At 54.4% G+C, this 16,688-nt stretch overlaps 1 protein-coding gene across 6 annotated transcripts in view; it reads right to left on the bottom strand.

Annotated features, from left to right (window-relative positions):
* TCF7 (transcription factor 7) overlaps positions 1-16,682 on the bottom strand; it is a 32,609-nt gene extending 15,927 nt beyond the window's left edge. For 5 of the 6 annotated variants that reach the window (XM_011362309.2, XM_011362308.2, XM_023531914.1 and 2 more), the window contains exons 1-2: positions 16,574-16,682; positions 15,936-16,060 (exon numbers count right to left, since the gene is read on the bottom strand). In XM_011362309.2, the coding sequence (XP_011360611.1) occupies positions 15,936-16,031 (96 nt within the window). In that variant the 5' untranslated portion in view covers positions 16,032-16,060; positions 16,574-16,682. Of the gene's footprint in view, positions 1-9,531; positions 10,000-15,935; positions 16,061-16,573 lie in introns of those variants that run through there. The other variant, XM_023531916.1, reaches the window with a different exon arrangement.
* Between the last annotated feature and the right edge of the window lie 6 nt (positions 16,683-16,688).

Here is a 16,688-nt window from a genome sequence, read left to right as displayed (position 1 = left end):
CCACAACACTTTCCCAGCGAAGAAAGTTGCCGCTTCCTCTGGCCTCAAGCCTGGGGTTGAAGCTGCAGAAACCTGGGCCTCTGACCAGGCCCTCCCAAGAAGGCTTCCCTGTGGCAAGGGACTGTGCCAGAAGAAGCACCCACCCTCTTCTCTCCTCCCCGGGATTCTGTTGATCGCTATTGGCAGACATATTCAATCAGGACTTGTTTACAGAGCCCCTGCTATGAACACGGCAAAAAATGTTTCAGGCTAAGAAAATAGCATCTGCTAATGGTAGCCGAGTGTTTGCCATGTGTTTGCTAGGCATAGTTCTGAGCACCTTAAAGTTTAACTCATATACTCCTAAAACAAACCCATGAGTACAATTATTATTCTCATTTGATAGATGAGGAAAGTAAGGCACAGAGAGGTCATAAAGCTTGCCCAAGGTCACACAGCTAGTAAGTGGCAAAGCTGGGATCCCACCACTGTACTACTGCAAAGGCCCTATTGTTATGATGAACAAACAACGGGGAAAAGGGGAGGGAGTCCCTGGTCTTAACCTAGTCTCTCCCTTCTCCAGCTTGGCTGGTCAGAGTTACCAGAACCAGTGCTTCCCTGACCCTAAAAATGCTCCAGCAGGTTCCGGGACCCCTGAGATTGGGGTCCTGGCCACACCCCCTGCCTGCCTGCCTGCCTGCCAGGGCTGCTGACACAGGGAGCCTGCCTGCTGGTGACCACATCTCCCCAGCTCACCATCACCTAACCACGCCCCAGCCACGCCCAGCTTCGCAGCTTGCTCCTGTTCTGCCCTGGTGCCCGGCTCTCTTTTCAGCGCCTTTACCCACCCCTTCCTCACAACTTTCCATACTTCCTCCTGTCCTTCGCAGGCTGGCTTCTCATTCTGACCTCAGTCTAAGGGTCATTTCCTTGGAAAGTACAGTGACCTGGATGGGGTCCCACCAGCCCAGCAGGCAGAGATGCCCACTTTGTGCAGAGGTCAGCCTGGGGATCCTGGAGGGCAGAAGCAGCTTGTTAGTCATCTCTGCCTGTCCAGGCTCTGTCCTCAGCACATTCTTGTGGAATGAAGGCCTCTAGAATCCCTGGTGCCCCGACCACCTCTGCATGCCTCACCCGCTCATCTGCCATGGAGCTGACTTTAGCCTATCGGCTGTTGGCTCCTGGGGTGTTTTTCTCAATGCCTGCTCTGCAGCTAGGGAGAGGTCCTTGGGGACAAGCCCACAGGAGTAGCAGGTCCACACCTAGACCCTCGCGTACCTTCTGGGGCAGAGGCTGACTAGACAGAAAGGTGGGCTATTGATATAGTTACGGCTCTCTCTGCCAAGCACAAAGGCAAAGCTGAGTATTGTAAACACGTGACAACCAATTCGAGGCAGGCATTACCCTTCCCGTTTACCATGATGGAAGTGAGGTTGAGAAAGCTGCCTACAGTCACACAGCCCTTCCTCAAGTCAGTGCCGGGGGCCCCTTCATGGGCTCTCAGTCTTCAGCAATGTCAAACAGCCACTCTTATTGATCCCCTCCTCCCACTCTGTTCAGGCCCCTGAGGGCCATGCTGTTCCCTCCGCCTGGAGAACTCTCGCCCGCTTGGCTTAGCCAATTCCCATCCATCTTTCAGGCCTCATCATAAATGAGACTTCCTCCTGGAAGCCTTTCCTACCCTCCCCGTTTGAGCAGGGGTACCTTGCTAAGGCCCGCTGACCTTAGCATTGACCCAACTTTGCTCTAAGTGTCTCTCACTTGTCTGTCTTCGTGCCTTCCATCTGGTGTCTTGAGATTTTACCCTGTACTATTTCTATTACATAAATTAAAGCTGGGCCCCCAAAGTTGGATCTCTAGCAGTGCGGGTGGGTGGAGCCCACCCAGTGTGCGCCAGTTTAGGGAGAATGTGGCAGCACTGGACAAACGCTCTGGCTGGGGCTGGGCATAGGGTCACAGTAGCACACAGGAGGCTGGGAGGAGCTGGGGCCACTGTCTGGAGTCAAGGACATCCTAGCCTGCCTGGCACCTAAGACCCCACACCTCCTTCTACCCTGCTCCTGCCTACAATAATTTGAGAGTCAGAATGACCGGAGTCCAAGCCAGGGCCACCACTAGTTCATATGGTGCCCTTTTGCTAATGAGAAAAAGTACCCCTTCCTCTGGACAGACACCTAGGCCCATGTCAGGACATGTAGCTTGCGGAGCTTAATGCAGGCTGGATTTCAGCTCCTTGGCCCTGCTCCCCTGAGCAACCCCACATAGTGGCCTTGCTCAAAAGGCCATCCCCGCTTCCAGTTCTCACTTCTCTTCCCCACATTGCTGGAGCTAGGCTTGTCAGCTCTGAGCCAGGCTCCATTCAGAGCCTGGCCCTGGGAATCTACTCTACCCCCGATCAGTTCCTCCAGGCTTCTATCCCAGCTCCCAGACCCATCAGGCAGCCCCACAGCTCCCTCAGACCTCTGTGTCTGGAGTTGGGGTCCACTGTCCAACACCAGTGGTGCTTAAGTGCAAGGAATCTGGCCAGTTGCTGAGTGGGAATCTCCAAGGCCTGGGACCATGAGAATGAACTTCCCAGAGGTAGGCAGGCCCCCCAGATCCTCCAAACAGGACTTGCCTGTGTATCGAGCAGGCCTCGATTTGTGAGCTCCTGCTGACCCCACCTCTGCAGATACACTCCAGGTTGGCTTATGCCCTTTTATCTCAGCCCCCGCTCTGGGCCCTGCCACCAGGACATGGTGCTCTCCAGAGGACAGCCCTCAAATTCCCTGCCCACAGCGTGCTGGACACCTTGTGCCAGACGCCCACCGCAGAGCATGGAGCTGTGGCTGGATGGCCAGCTGAGCTGGAGGGCTGGGGGATGGCTGGGCCACACCCTTGTGGACCAGGCAGCTTTGGTCCTGTCTGCCAACAGAGCTGTTGCCATGGTTGCACAGAGCCCTGTCAGGTGCGTGTGGCCAGTCCACCAGCTGCCTGGCCTCGACATCAGATAACAGGGGCCCTGCCATGGTAGAGGTGAGGACTGGAGTCTCTGCATGCAGCCTTGGCAAACCACAGGCCTGCTGTATACCCAGCCCAGCCCAGCCCCGAGGCACCCTAGGAGCTGGCTGAACCTCACTGAGCTGAGTGGCCTGGCCCACGGCCTCTAGTGGTTTCTATGCTTTCGTTTCTGTTTTCCTTCCTCCTCTTTGAGGTGAACGCCCCTCAGGACAGGATGTTTTTAGAGGAAAATATAAGCTTCCGGGAGCTGCTGCAGCTGAGCTGCTAGTTGATGCTACTGACACACTGTCTGGGGACACTGCAGCAGACCTAGGCAGTCACTCAACCAGCCCCTCCGCAGTGCCCAGCCACCCAGGAGGCCACCATGGGCCAAGGCGGGCCCAGACTCAAGCTCAGAGCTCGGTCTCTCTTTGGCAGTAGGGAAATCAAGGCTCTGGGAAAGGAGGCATTTGATGAGCTCACAGATTTTGTTCCCCTGGGAGCAAAGCCATAAGGCTTTCTAGAAAATGCAGGAAGAAAATGGCAGAGGTGCACATTTAAAGATGGCAGCCCCCGCCAGAATCCCATCAGTCTTCCCAATCACTTTGTCCCATGTGTGCAGATTCTGCATATGAAGAAAGGGAAGTTCAGAGAGGTTAAACAACTTGCCCAAGGTCTCCCAGCAAGTAGCGATGCATCTGGATTTGAATCCAGCCCTTTGGGGTTCTCAGCCAGAGATCTTTACCCCTCAGCGATAGACCTCACTGGCCAGCTGGTAGTGTGTCAACATGGAGACCATACGCTTGAAACTCAGAAGCCAAGTGGTTCCCAGATTCCCTTCTTCCTTACATGGGGGTCTCTGGCTTCCTGGGAACTGGAATCACCAATTTTGCCAACAACACCATGCCAAGAACCTTTTTGTGGAATGAACTGACCGGCAACTTGGCTCTGACCTCCACCTAGCCCTGTGTGAAGGGTGCCTTTATTTACTCTGTCTTTGCAGGAGGTGATTTTGGTTCAGTCCTAAATGACTAAAGGAGACACGAGAGGTCATCCTGTTCCTCCAAGGTCTGGCCTGTGCTCCCCCTTGCCTTATGCAAGAAGGAGTAGACGGCCACTGGCAGCTGGGGTGGCTCTCACCAGGGTTTGTAAAGAGAGTAAGTGTGCTATCAAGGAGTGAGGGGGCGGGGAGCCCCAGCAGGGCCCAAAAAAGTGGAGGCTGACGGCCAGCGATGGCTGGAGGGTGGTAGGGAGAGCTGCATTCCTGCTCGATGAATTCTAGTCAGCTCCTGAGGAGCAAAGTCAAGAAAAGGGTCTGAGTTACCTGGTCTGTCCAACTACCTGTACCAGCTGCAGGAGGACAGCTCTGCCTTGGGCTGTGGTCAGAAATCTCACTCGGATCTAATCCTTGCACCTACTGCCAGTTAAGGCCCTCGGGGTATCTGGCTGGATTCAGTCCACTGGTTTATTTGAAGGGAATGAAAGCAAGGAGTGGAAAGAAGCTGCTGGAGGCTTCAGGCCCCAGCATGCTCCCACCCAAGCACCCCCATGCCCAGCGTAAGTAGGGGAGGTGGTCCGGGCTGCTCCAACTGCCACAGGGTCCCTCTTGCGGTAGAGCCTCCTAACGAGGTCAAGTTAGGGGGTTTCAAAACCACATCAAACAGCTCTTACACATACACACCTGGGTGTAACAGTATAAAAATACAGGGGAGAGGGCGAAATGCCAAATTCCTGGGGATGAGGTGTGGGGAGGAATGGGACAGGGGGAGCCAAAGGGGACCCAGCTGTAGCTATAAAACCTGTTTTTTCAAATATGAGTGGCTAGAAGGCAAGGTAGCATGGTAGTAAGGGCGGGGAACACAGAGGGTAGAAGCCTGGGTTCAAATCCCTTTTCCAGCACTTACAAGGTGCAAGTCTCTCCGCGCCTCAGGTTCCCCGTCTGTACAATATCCACAGCTCATGGGGTTGATGTCAGGATTAAGAGAGTTAATAATGATAAAGGCAAGCATGTCCCTAGACCAAGGCTTTTCAGGAAAGCCAGCCTTTGTGCCAAGCTGGAGCTGGCTGGCCCTCGATTTCCTTTGGACTGCTGCCTGATGCGATTGGGCCAGACTGCTGAGCTCCTGACTGGCCTTCGATGACCAGAGCCAGGGGACAGGCAGCACAGGAAAGCAGTGATACAAGAAACTGCTCTCAAAATGCCTCAGTGGGGCTGGCAGGTGACTCTGGTTCCCAGCTTTCCCATTGGTTGGGGCACACTTAGGAACGCCCTCGGCTTCCTCAGTTGAGCCATTCTCAGTAACTCAGGAAACCCTCTAACCCAGCCTCGGACCACACAGAGGAGACCTGGCCCAGAGGTTCAACTGTGAGCTCTGAGCTGAGCTAGGACTGGGACCTATTCTTGTGTCATGCATCAAACTTGAGTCAATCTTAAATGTCATTTATGAACACTTTCCCAAGTAACATTTATTCTGGAAGCCTTGGGCTCCTGCCTCCAAACAAGAAATACCCATTCTGGCCCTGGGAGTCTTGACCTTGGCCAGCTGTCCAAAGAGGAATAGGTCTGGCCCTGACCCAGGCCCAGAGCTTTGAGGTCACACCTAGCAGGGGCAGTAAGGGCCAAGTCTTTCCTTAGGGACAGAGGAATCCAGCTGGATCCAGCTCAGGAACACAACAGGAGTGGGGGTAATACTCAGCTTCTTGGCCTGCAATGCCCCCATCCCCCCACATTCAAGAGCAAAAGGCAAGAGCAGCAAGGAGCATGGGCTCTGAGATAAAACAGACCTGAGTCCAAGTCCTGACACTGCCAGGTACTAGCATGTTCTTAACCTAAGCCTCAGTTTCCCCATCTGCAAAATGAAAGTAATAATAGTATCTACTTTCTTGGCTTCTCATAAGGATCTTGATATCAGGATTAAAAGCCCCTGGCACTCAGGAGTGTCTCGACATGTGCACTATTGCTACGGTCACTTATTCTTTCAACAGCTGTTTACTGAGCACTTACTGTATGTCATGCCCTGTGCCGGGCACTGAGCTTCCAGCAGTGAAGAGGACAAATGTGGCCCTGGCCCTGTAGATCCTCTCTCACTCTTTTTGATCCAAAACATCATCCTTGAAACCCCACCTCAAAACGGCCAACCCTTGTGGCCTAAGCAATCCCAGCTTCATCTGTCTCCACACCCTGTGGACTGTGGTCACCCCCCGGCCCCACCCATGGGGTTGCCCACCACAGTTGGGTGGCTCCCAGGCTGCACTGTGATTCAAAGCCTGCCAGCAAGCTCTGGGGTGGCTGCCGCAGCCTGGCTTACACTCGGTGGCCGTACTGCCTGGACCCCCAGCTGTACCCACCAGAGACCTCACTGCTGCTGCTGCAAAGCTCTCCACAGGCTGCCTCTCAGCATCCCTGAGGGCCCACCCACCCTCTGCCTGCCTGGCCACCAGGCCAGCCACAGAGCCATCTGATTTGAATGAAACTTCAAACTTAATGACTTTCATGCTGGTTATTTAAAACGCAATGTAATTTTCTTAAACACCCTATTATTTCCTTTGATAGCTACAAAGCTTCCCCCAATCCCATAAGCATGTTTATTTTTAGGGAAAAGAGTGGTTTGCAGTTGGTCATGGAGACCATAGGGAGAGGGAACCCACAGAAAGCAGGGCAAAGAGTCAAGCCTAGCAGCCTGGAGACCCACAGCTGCCCTCCCTTCCTGCTGGGGAAGGCTCTCCACCCATATCCTGGGGTCCTGGGCAGGCCCCTCACACCAGCATATCAGCCAGTGGCCCTCTTGTCTACCATCTGACAGGGGCCAAGTCCCCCTCCCGTGCTCCCCGTCTACAGGATCCCATGTCCTCATCTGTAAGATGGTCCCGATGGCTTCCCCAGGAGCCCCCCATTGGCATCCCAGGTGTGACGGCACTGGGGAAGGAGTCCCCAGGGCCAACACACACTCAGCTGCCTCCTTCTGGCTCCTCCAGACATTCTGCCTTGGGTAAGGCCTTGGGGCCTGAAGCTTTGACTAGCTGGATGAGATCTGTGCCCAGATAAAGTGGCCCCAGGCAGTAGCTGCCCACGCTGGGAGAGTGGGTGGGTGTGGCCCTGCCGGTCGGGGCTCCCTGGCAAGGGAGGAGGTTTGGTGGTGGGTGTGCGTGCAGAGGTCAGTTGAGCCTCACCAATGCGGGGCGTCTTCTGGGAGTGGCTATTTTTAGATCCCAGGCTTTCATGTGGCCGAATGATGTGGAGTTTACAAAGCATCGGTAATGCGTTTCAGATGGCGGCCCAGCAGACTGAGAGGCTGGGCCTGCTGCCACCAGAGCCATGTCAGAGTTAGTCAGAATACCTTCAGCCCGGACTCCCGTCACCTGTCCCTCCCTCCCCACAATCCCTTCTTGCCTGATAGGGAGGCTGGCCTGGAGTAGTCCTGCAATGCCCAGTAAGCCCCACCTGAGGCCTACCCAAGCAACAGGTTTCTCCAGCCAATACTTACTTAACTGAACCTCGAGTCCTCCGGACCAGGGACCCCCACCCCCATTTTAGAGGAAGAAATTGAGACCTAAAGAGGTTAACAGATTTGCTCAAGGTCATACAGCCAAGGGAGGTGGCCCCGGTTCCCTGGCATCCTTCCCCATGACAACCCCCTGGCCTAATGGGCAAACGGGATTTTCTAGGAGGGGGCAATATGCCACCCATGGCTAGGCCAGCCCAGGCGTGCAGCTCTACCCATGTAAACCCCAAAGCCCACTGTTCCCTGGGGCCACTGCCTGCCCATCCATGCTTGCAGCCACAGCCACACACCCGTCATTTGGAAGCAGATAGTGTGGGGCCCAAACAGGTCTCCTGTCCCTGGAGAGAGAAAGAGTTGGTTGTTTTAATGGGAGGGGTAAGGGGGGCAGGAGGAAGCTTATTTGGCAGAACGTCTGCTTCCTCTGATCTCCACAGAGCTCCGGCTGTGGAGTAGGCCTCAGCGTGAAGGCTATGTGTCACCGGTCTCCCTCTGGGCTCTAAAGCTGTGTCTGCTGACACAGCCCAGGCAGGCAGTCTCCATGGGTGGGACAGGCTACATGGGCAGCCTCCCCAAAGGAGAGGGCCAGACTCACGCCCATCTTAGCTCCACCCACGCCAGGGCCCTTATCCAGCAAGGGACAATCTCAACACTCACCACGGGACTGAGCCAAGGGGAACCCCAAGCTGCGGCAGGACCAAAAAGAGCCAAATCCTCTGAACAGGGCAAACCCATCCAGCTGCAACTCAGAGACTTCATGCATGTCAAGGCTGATGTGGGCCACACCTTTTTAAGGGGGCAGGCAGCACCCAGGTCCAAACCCCAAGCATCACAGGTCTACGAGCTGAGGCAGCAAACTGCCTGAAGAAAGAAGCTAACACTGGCCTGGGTTCTCAGAGACCTTCCTCCCCAGACTCCTGCTAGAGATCACACCGATGACAGGCGCTCTCTACACCCTGACTAAATCACTGGTGGGTGGGACCTGACCTCTGAGGTTCAGTTCCCCTCAGTAAACAGGGGGCTAAAACGTTCAACTTTAAGACCCTGGAGAGAGACTGAGTCAAATGAATGAAATAACACGAAAACGGAAAGTCCCACTTCTGAGGCACTCTTGCCTTGCATGTGCCAGCATGCTCAGGTCTCCCCAAAGCCCACCCCCGCCCTAGGCCCGGCTCGCACTCCTCCAATCTCCCCTGCACCCCCAGTGTCCACCCTGTCCCAGCTGCAGGCTCTGCCTGCCTGGGCCTCCATGTCCAACTCAAACCATCCGCTGGTGGGCACCACCCTGCCATTCGTGCTGCCAATACACTGCGTGTGCCCACTAGCCACTCCCAAGCTGTGGAACCGGCACTGCCTGGGCATCGAGGTCATGTGCTGGGCCCTCAGTGTCGGCCCTTCTTCTCCAGCCTCACCTCATGCTGCTCACACACCTGGGCTTCAGGCTGCCCTTCCAGGGACCAAGAACACACTAATTTCCGCCTTGTTCTCTCTGCTCGAGTTGTTCCCCCATACCCCGACAGTTCTACACTCCCACCTGCACAGGTTCTGGGCCAGCTGGAACCTTTCCTTTTCAGGGATCCTCTTGGCTGCCCCCGTCCCCACTGGCCTCTCTCCCTCCTCAGTGCCCTTTATCCAACTTGGACAGAACCTCAAAGTCGACTTTGAGCCCCCAGGAAAGTCTCTGAGCTCTGGGAGGGAAGAGGCAGCCGCTCTCTCTGTGCTGAGCCAAGGCCAAGTATACGAGTGTGTGTGTGTGTCTGGGGGGAGGTGCCTCAGTAAATGCCAGCAGGGGTCTGGACCCAGGAATCTAGATCCAGCAGGCACTATGACATCGACTGCAGCCTCAGCTTCAGGAGTACTCTGCCTACTTGGCACAGGATCCCCTTCAGAATGGCCATTCACGCAGTATTAATCCCTCCCACAGCAGCTTCCACTCAGAAAGCACTTACTATATGCCAGAGACTTCACATACACTGTCTCAGTCCATGCCACAGTAACCAAGGAGGTAGGAACCCTCATTATCCTTGCTTTTAGATGAGGAAACTAAGGCACACAGATGGGCCAAGTAACTTACCTAGAGCCACTGAGCCCAGGAGTGGTAGATGTGGTATTTGAGGGTGGCCCTTCCAGACTCAATGCCTTCCCCTTCTACCCCTTTAAGGGGCTTTGGATGAGTCCCTTCCCTGATCGGGTCTTACTGTCCCCACCTGCAGAAGGAGGGTTGTTACTGAGGATCCAGGCGCTGTGCCGTTGTGGGGTGGGGGATGTGACCTGATAAAACACCTGTTTCCTCCAACGAAGTCTTGTTTGTACACAGTGGCAGGAAGCAGCCAGTCACAAGGTAGGAGGGAGTGTGACTGGCTTCTGGACGGCAGCTGTCTGGGGAGGCTCAGAGGAGGCTGTGGCCCCTGTTGCCTCCCCATGTGGCTCTGTGGCCACTCTCATCTAGCCTGACCCCGTCAGTTATTTGACTTGAAGACAGTGCCCCTGGAGCCCGTTCTCACAGCTCAGTTAATCCTCTTTTCCTAAAGGGGCAGGGAGTGGGATGGGGTATCAGGAGACCCAGGAGGGATAGGCTGATGGCTGCCTCAGGGAGTGGGGCGCCAAGCCCTCCCTCCCTTCAACCCCACTCACATCTGACTCTCAGGGAGACTAGGGAGGTGAGTAGAGCTGGTACAAATGTCCCTATTTGCTGGCGATGGAAGCTGGCTTGCTGAAACCATGGTAGGATGAGGGAAAGATGACGGCCCTGGTTCCTGGTGACCAACCCAGGGCTGTCAGCCCTTCTACCCTGCTGAGCTAGAACAGTAGATGGGTGGCCCTAGAACAGGGTGGGGCAGGGGTCTTCAGGATGGGCTTCCTTCATGGTGCTCTCCTGGCCCTGAAAGGCATCGAGGAGCACCCTGAAAGCAGAGTTCCACCTTGGAAGCAGCTGAGGAGGGCTGCAGATTTTCCAAATACCATGGCCAGTACCACACAGCTTCCCAAGTCAGGAAAAAATGCAAGTCAAAATAACTCCTAAAACCCATTGCCCATCACGAACCTATTAAACGAATGACAAAAGAGAGGAAAGTCCACATTGGCTGTGCTCAGGCCCTGCAAGAACCCACAGTGAACTGGGGCTGCGGGGAAGCAAATGCTGGAATTCTTCCTCCCTCTTGACCCCACAATTCTCCTTGAACATTGTGCTTCAGGAAAATAAGCACATTCCCACTGGTAAAGGCAACCTGTGAGCAAGCTAGAAGCCACTTGAGGGATACAGTCAATATGAGAGATAAACAAAGATACTGTACATGGGCACTATCTGGGGGCCTGCAAACATGCACCCCCACACCCAGGGAAGCATCAGGACAAGGTATGAGGGCTGTGTGCAGGGGTGACCATGTGAGAAAAGGTCTGAGGATGGTTTGAAGGCTAACAACTATGTGGGTCTCTTCCCTTTTTTCCTAACAAAACAGCTTCAACCCCTACCACCTTGTATAAAGGGCTTCTATATGGCTGGAGAAGGGAAGCGTCTTTCAGGGTGGACGGAGGAGGATTCTCAGGATGGAGTGAGTGGCCAGGAATAGCACTTCCCCTCCCAAGAACCTCTGGGTGAGGTAGGGCAGTGAGGAGGGGGCCTGTGCATCTGTGTCTCTACCCTAGGGCTCAGATCCCCAGACCCCTGTGGCCCAAAGTAGAGATATAGCCCTCCAGACGGGAGTCCATGCAGGGCTACCACTGAGCCACCACCGGCCCCCGAGGAGCCAGGACAGCAAGGGAGAAAGGCTCAGTCATTGCCAAACCCCTGTCCCCCAAGCCCAGGCCACGCTAGCACCCTCCTGGGCACCTCCCTGGCACTGCTGCCTCCCGCCTGCACTCCAATACAAGGAGGAGGGCTCACCACTCCCACTGTGTAGTAAGGCTCAGAGATAACTCTTGACAGATGAGCTATCTTTGGTCTAAGCATACCAAATGCATCATAAAACAGTGCTAACTGCCTTGGTCTAAAGAGCTGCCAGGATGAGCAAAGAAGCTAAGGCCCAGGGGCATGATGGAGGGCACCACAGAAGAGGCCTCTCTAGGGAGGTGACATTTGAATTAAACCCTGAATGAGAAATGAGAAGGTGCAGCTATGTGAACAGCTGGGAAAAATAATTCCAAGCTGAGGGGACAAGTGCAAAGATCCTGAGGTGGGAAAGATTCTTATTGATTGTAAAAAAATGTTTTATGTCATGACACTGAAGTGGCTACTCTTGAAGGAGAGAGGAAGAGTATGGTACTGAGCAGCAGGGGCTGGCCACTCAGGCACTCAGGCAGCGGTGAGTGGTTTGGGCTGTACTCCAAAAGCAATGGGAAGCCCTTGCAGGGTTTCAGCAGGACATGGGATCTGATTCATGATTTTAAAGGACCCATTTGGCTGCTCGGTGGAGCCTGGATTGAGGGTTAGGGTAGGGGTTAGGATGGGGGCCAAGGTAGGAGAAGATGGACCGTGGAGGAGGCTGTTACTGCTGTCTGGGTAAGGGATGGTGTGGCTTGGGCTTGGAGGTGGCGACTAAAGTGGAGAAGTGGAAGATTTGGGATGTTTAGAGGGGAGCCCAGGTGTCTGCCAGTCCTCTGTCGTCACCTGTTGAACAACTGCACCTTCAGGAAGCTGCTCGGCAGACCCTCCTCCACAGCCCAGGCCGGTGGCCAACTCTGCCCAAGACGCCCCCAGCCACGCCTTTTGTGACAGTACTCCTCTGGCCATGAGGGAGTCTTCTCCGCTCAGTTAGGAGCTCCCAGGGGCAGGTTCTGGTCCATCTGGGTGCCCAGCCTGGTGCCAGCCTCACTTCCAACAGGCTTCACTCCAACCAGGGCTGGTGATCAACCATCAGTAACTCTCCCCAGAAAGGCCCCACTGCTCCCTCTGAGGGCTGGGAGGGCTGGGAGGGCTGGGTGGGTGCGTCTCTGCAGAGCTCCCCTGGACAGGCTGGCTGTGCAGCAGCAGCACTTCCTTCCTCTGCCCAGGTCTTGCTCGTACAATCACCTCCTGCTACCCCAGGCTGTGTTCACACAGTCCTCACCTGGACCTCAGACTCTGACTCTGGAGTCGGGGGGATATGACCATTGGCCAGGAGCCTCAGCACGAGTCCACTGACTCAGCTGGGCTCCCTCGCCGCCCGGAGCTGATGCCTGACCCTCTGGCTGAGATCACGCCCAGGCACCAGGAACGCTGTGGTGGTCAGACACAGGGAAAGGGCCCCAAGTCCCTACAACAGGCAAAAGCCTCAGCCTTTTTTTTTTTGTATTAAGACATAATTCACATACCATAAAATTCGCCATTATAAAGTGTGCAATTCCGTGGCTTTTAGTATATTCGCAAGGTTGTACAACTGTCCCCCCTGTCTGATTCCAGAACATATTCATTACCCCAAAAAGAAACTCCGTACCCATTAGCAGCCACTTTCCGTTCCCCTCTTCTCCCAGTCTCTGGCAACCACGCATCTACCTGTCTCTATGGATTTGCCTGTTCTCAACATTTCACCTAAATGGCAAAAGGCTCAGCAGCCTTCCAGTCCACAGGCTCTAAGTAGAGCCCATAGAGGGGGCCACAAGAGCAATGTGGCCTCATATTCTTTTTGAGATGCGGATTTGCACCGGACTATCAGTCCTGCATATCCAAGAGCCTGAGTTTTCCTAAGGAGTGATGCCTTACTCACCCTGGAAGCCTCTCAAAGTCTAGCCCGAGACCAGTCCACTGCCTCCCATCCCCACCCCCAGGTTTCAGAGCAAAGATGACAAAACCAAAATACAGAGGGGCTACTGCTCTAGGCCAATAACTATCTGTAAGCCCACATTAGATGCCTGACAAACATCAGCCATAAAATAAACTTTGACCTAATCCCCCTTCCCCAAACATTTACAAGAAGCCGAGTACCAAGAAAACCCAAACATTTTGGGAACAAAAATCTGCCCAGTGTCAGTTGGCTGTGAGGTAGTCACTTGGCCCTTTGCTCCTGGCTAGGTTTGAGTCTGTTTTGAGGTGCCCAATGTGGTAGTGACATGCGCAGAACAGGTTCCCCTGTCTAGGGAAGTCAAGTGGTTGGCCTTGAGCTCTTCAGCACAACTGCTGACCACCTGGATTCTCTCAGAGGGCCCAACAAAGGGCTGTGGGGGTGGGGGCTAGTTCTGAGGCCCATGGCCAGAGATTGGGCAAGCATGTCATCTGTGCCCTGAAGATGGGGTCAGGAAAGCAGTTTTTCCTCAAGGCCCCTGAAAGGGGCTTCCGACCTACTCTAAGAGCATCTTTTTTCATTCCAGACACATGAACTTAAATCATATGATAAATGTGCTCCCAAAACATGAGGTCAATTTTGCTTTTTAAAACACAATCATATTTAAAATGTCCGTACAATTCTCAGGGTGACGTAAGCAGCCACTCTTACTTGCCATTTGCTTATAACTATCAAGTTTGCTTAAAAGAGGCTCCACTACATTCATGTATACCTTCCTCAACCAGTGTCACCCCAGCATAAGCCCTTGCCTCTGCCCTTGTCCCCACCCCATGGAGCAGCTGGCACCAAGGCACACAAAGTCAGTGCCAGAGCTCGTCCTCCTGTGTTCGCAGAAGCCAGGCAGTGAGAGGATCAGGGGATTTGCCCCTATAGAGGAGAGGGTGTGAAACATACAAATGCATCTGCTACAGCTTGAGAAAGATCCTGAAGTTGGAAAAAAGAAATGATCCAGGCCAAGGGAGTGGTGGTGTGCCGGGGCCCATTTTCCTCCCAGCATCCTGACTGCGGAGTTAGTGGTCTGTCCGCCTACTCTTTGACCAATGTGAGCTAAAGGACATCAAATGGTCCCATCACCACATTCCTACAGAGAATGAGGCCCTCCCTTTCTGGGCACTCTCCAACCACTTGCCCACACCACGGAAAGAACTGAGAAACACCACTTTTCCTTGCACTGCTGTGGAATCACAAGAAGCTGGAAGGGAGCCTGCCCTGCTAGGTGAATTCTGGGGCAGAGGCCTTCTGTCTAGTCATGGTTATCACAGTGACCCCAGCCCCCTACCATGCAAGCACTCATCTGCCAGTGGTTTGGCAGTTGTGGGTGATGCCGACTTAGCCCCAAATCAAAGGGTTTACTCCTTTTAGGGGGCCCCAAAAGCATCTCTCTTAAGCCTCTGCTTGTGCGGGGCAGAGGTCTCTGGGGAGATCTGCTCCATCAGGTAATAAGGTCAGTGGGCAAGCTCCTGCCCCCCCAGACTTGGAGGGGAGCAAGCACCTCATAGATGGAGCCATCCAAGAGCAGAAAATCAGAACACTCTTTCAATATGCTCCTTCTACAGATGAGAAAATGGGAGCCAAAGGACAAGGGGTTCATTTCCCGAGTCAGCAGTCCACCAGGTTTGCCACGCTGGGTTTCCGGAGAGAAGTCTCAGTGTCTTCTCACCTCCCACTAGCTTTGGCATGAAACAGCTCTCAGAACCAATCCTCCTCACTCGGGATCTGAAACAGCCTGGCAGTCACCCTCCTCCCTCTGGGCGATCCCACCACTAGCCATGTGAGCATCCCACCCATGGGCCGCACCTACAAAGGGCCTACAGTTGCACCCAATACCGCGCACCAGAGTCCCCCGAACCTTTCATGTACTCTAGGAGCGCAAATCTCACCCCCGACTTGTTTGGGACGCCTAAGGACAATCAAACACTAATCTGAATTTTTTTTTTTAAGTGCAGCTTTACTGCTCCAAAGCACTCAGAATAGGCCCTTCACACTTGAGGTCATTTGCACCAATGCGCAGAAAAGCATGGTTTGTAATGATCACGAAGTCTGTTCAAAGCCCTGGGTAAACATACCCAAATTCATTGAACAGTCCCCTTAATAACACCACTGATGTGAAACACCTCTGCAAACCCTGCCTGGTGCATTAGAGATGAAGCCAGCTTCATTAAAAACACACTTTCGACACATGTTCAGGATCTTTCTCTTGGCAAGGGTGCACTCATGTCAATAAGAACAGAACGAATAGAGTTATGTTTCTTATCCACAACCAGAAGAGCTGAAGCCAACCAGCTTTTCTGTTGGTTCCTCCAAGCACCGAGGCTTAGGGAGTCAGGCTTTTGGGAGAAGGCTAACTACGAAGCTCACAGCTCGGACCACACCACCTACACTACCCTCAGGAGCCAGGGGTGGTCTCCGCTCAAAGATTCTTTGAGAAGACTCTACCCCAGCAATCACCTAGCACCAGGATAGGGCCTGTACCTGCTTGGGTGCAAGCTAGGAAGACAAAAGCCAACAGCTAGCAAGAAGAGGGCTGCCTAGGGCCATCCCTCCTTCTTTCAGCAAAGTTCTCTAGTTCAGATCCCACTGGTTGTGAATGGGAAAAGAGACCAAAAAGGAGTTCTCATATATCTATTTTGTTCTAGGCTAAAGTCACTTCTTGCCCATGCCCCACATACCTGGTCAAAAAGGTGGCAGGCACAAGGCAGGCTGGGCTGCTGGGGCCACTTACCAGTGGGGGTTGCGGCTGGGGGTGCTGCCCTGCTCCAGAAGGGGGTGGGTAGTGCATGAGCAGATTGAAGGCGGAGTAGACGGTGTCTTTGTACATGCCGCTGGCGCACTCCGGGGCCTTCAGGCCTGGAAAAACCACAGCTGGGTCAGACGCCAGCCCGGACAATTCGGGCTGAAGGCTGTCTGCTCTCGAGAGAAAAAATAATTGCCAAGGGGTCTCCTGCAAGTTCGTGACTTGAGAAGGAATGGGCTGAAGGTGCCCGCAATGCCAAGTTTTGACCAAGAACTCGGAGTCCAGGCCTTCCCTAGGCGGCTCCTACTTGACCCCCACCCTACCAGCTAGCCAAGTACTTGGCCAATGCTTTCTCCTCAAGACAGGGGATTACTCAGTCACCTGGGCAGGAGGGGAGGCGGAGATGGCGGGGGTCTGTTTACTCCTATAAAGGTCAGGGCACCGGAAGTGACTCGAGCCCGGCAGCGCCCGGGAAACCCGCCCCCCACTCCCTCCCACCCTCTCGGTTTTACCACCTCCTGAAGCTGCAGTGGGGGAGGGGGAGTGGCACCCCCTCGGCTCCCTCCCTCCAATGGAGGCCCGAGGCCTTAGCGTGTGGAGGAGAGCCGGGCCGTGCAGAAACTCACCGTCTTCCAGAGGTTCTGGAAGTTTGTCGGGGAAAAGTCTCTGCGAAGTGTGTTCCCGCCCGAGAGCCTGCAGGGAGATCCAGAGGGGCCGTGAGGGGCGCAGGGAAAGCTGGGG

Source organism: Pteropus vampyrus, unplaced genomic scaffold, assembly GCF_000151845.1.
Source record: "Pteropus vampyrus isolate Shadow unplaced genomic scaffold, Pvam_2.0 Scaffold74, whole genome shotgun sequence".
Taxonomy (NCBI): domain Eukaryota; kingdom Metazoa; phylum Chordata; class Mammalia; order Chiroptera; family Pteropodidae; genus Pteropus; species Pteropus vampyrus.
Note: the sequence above shows the minus strand (reverse complement) of the source record. Positions and strands in the feature narration are given on the sequence as shown.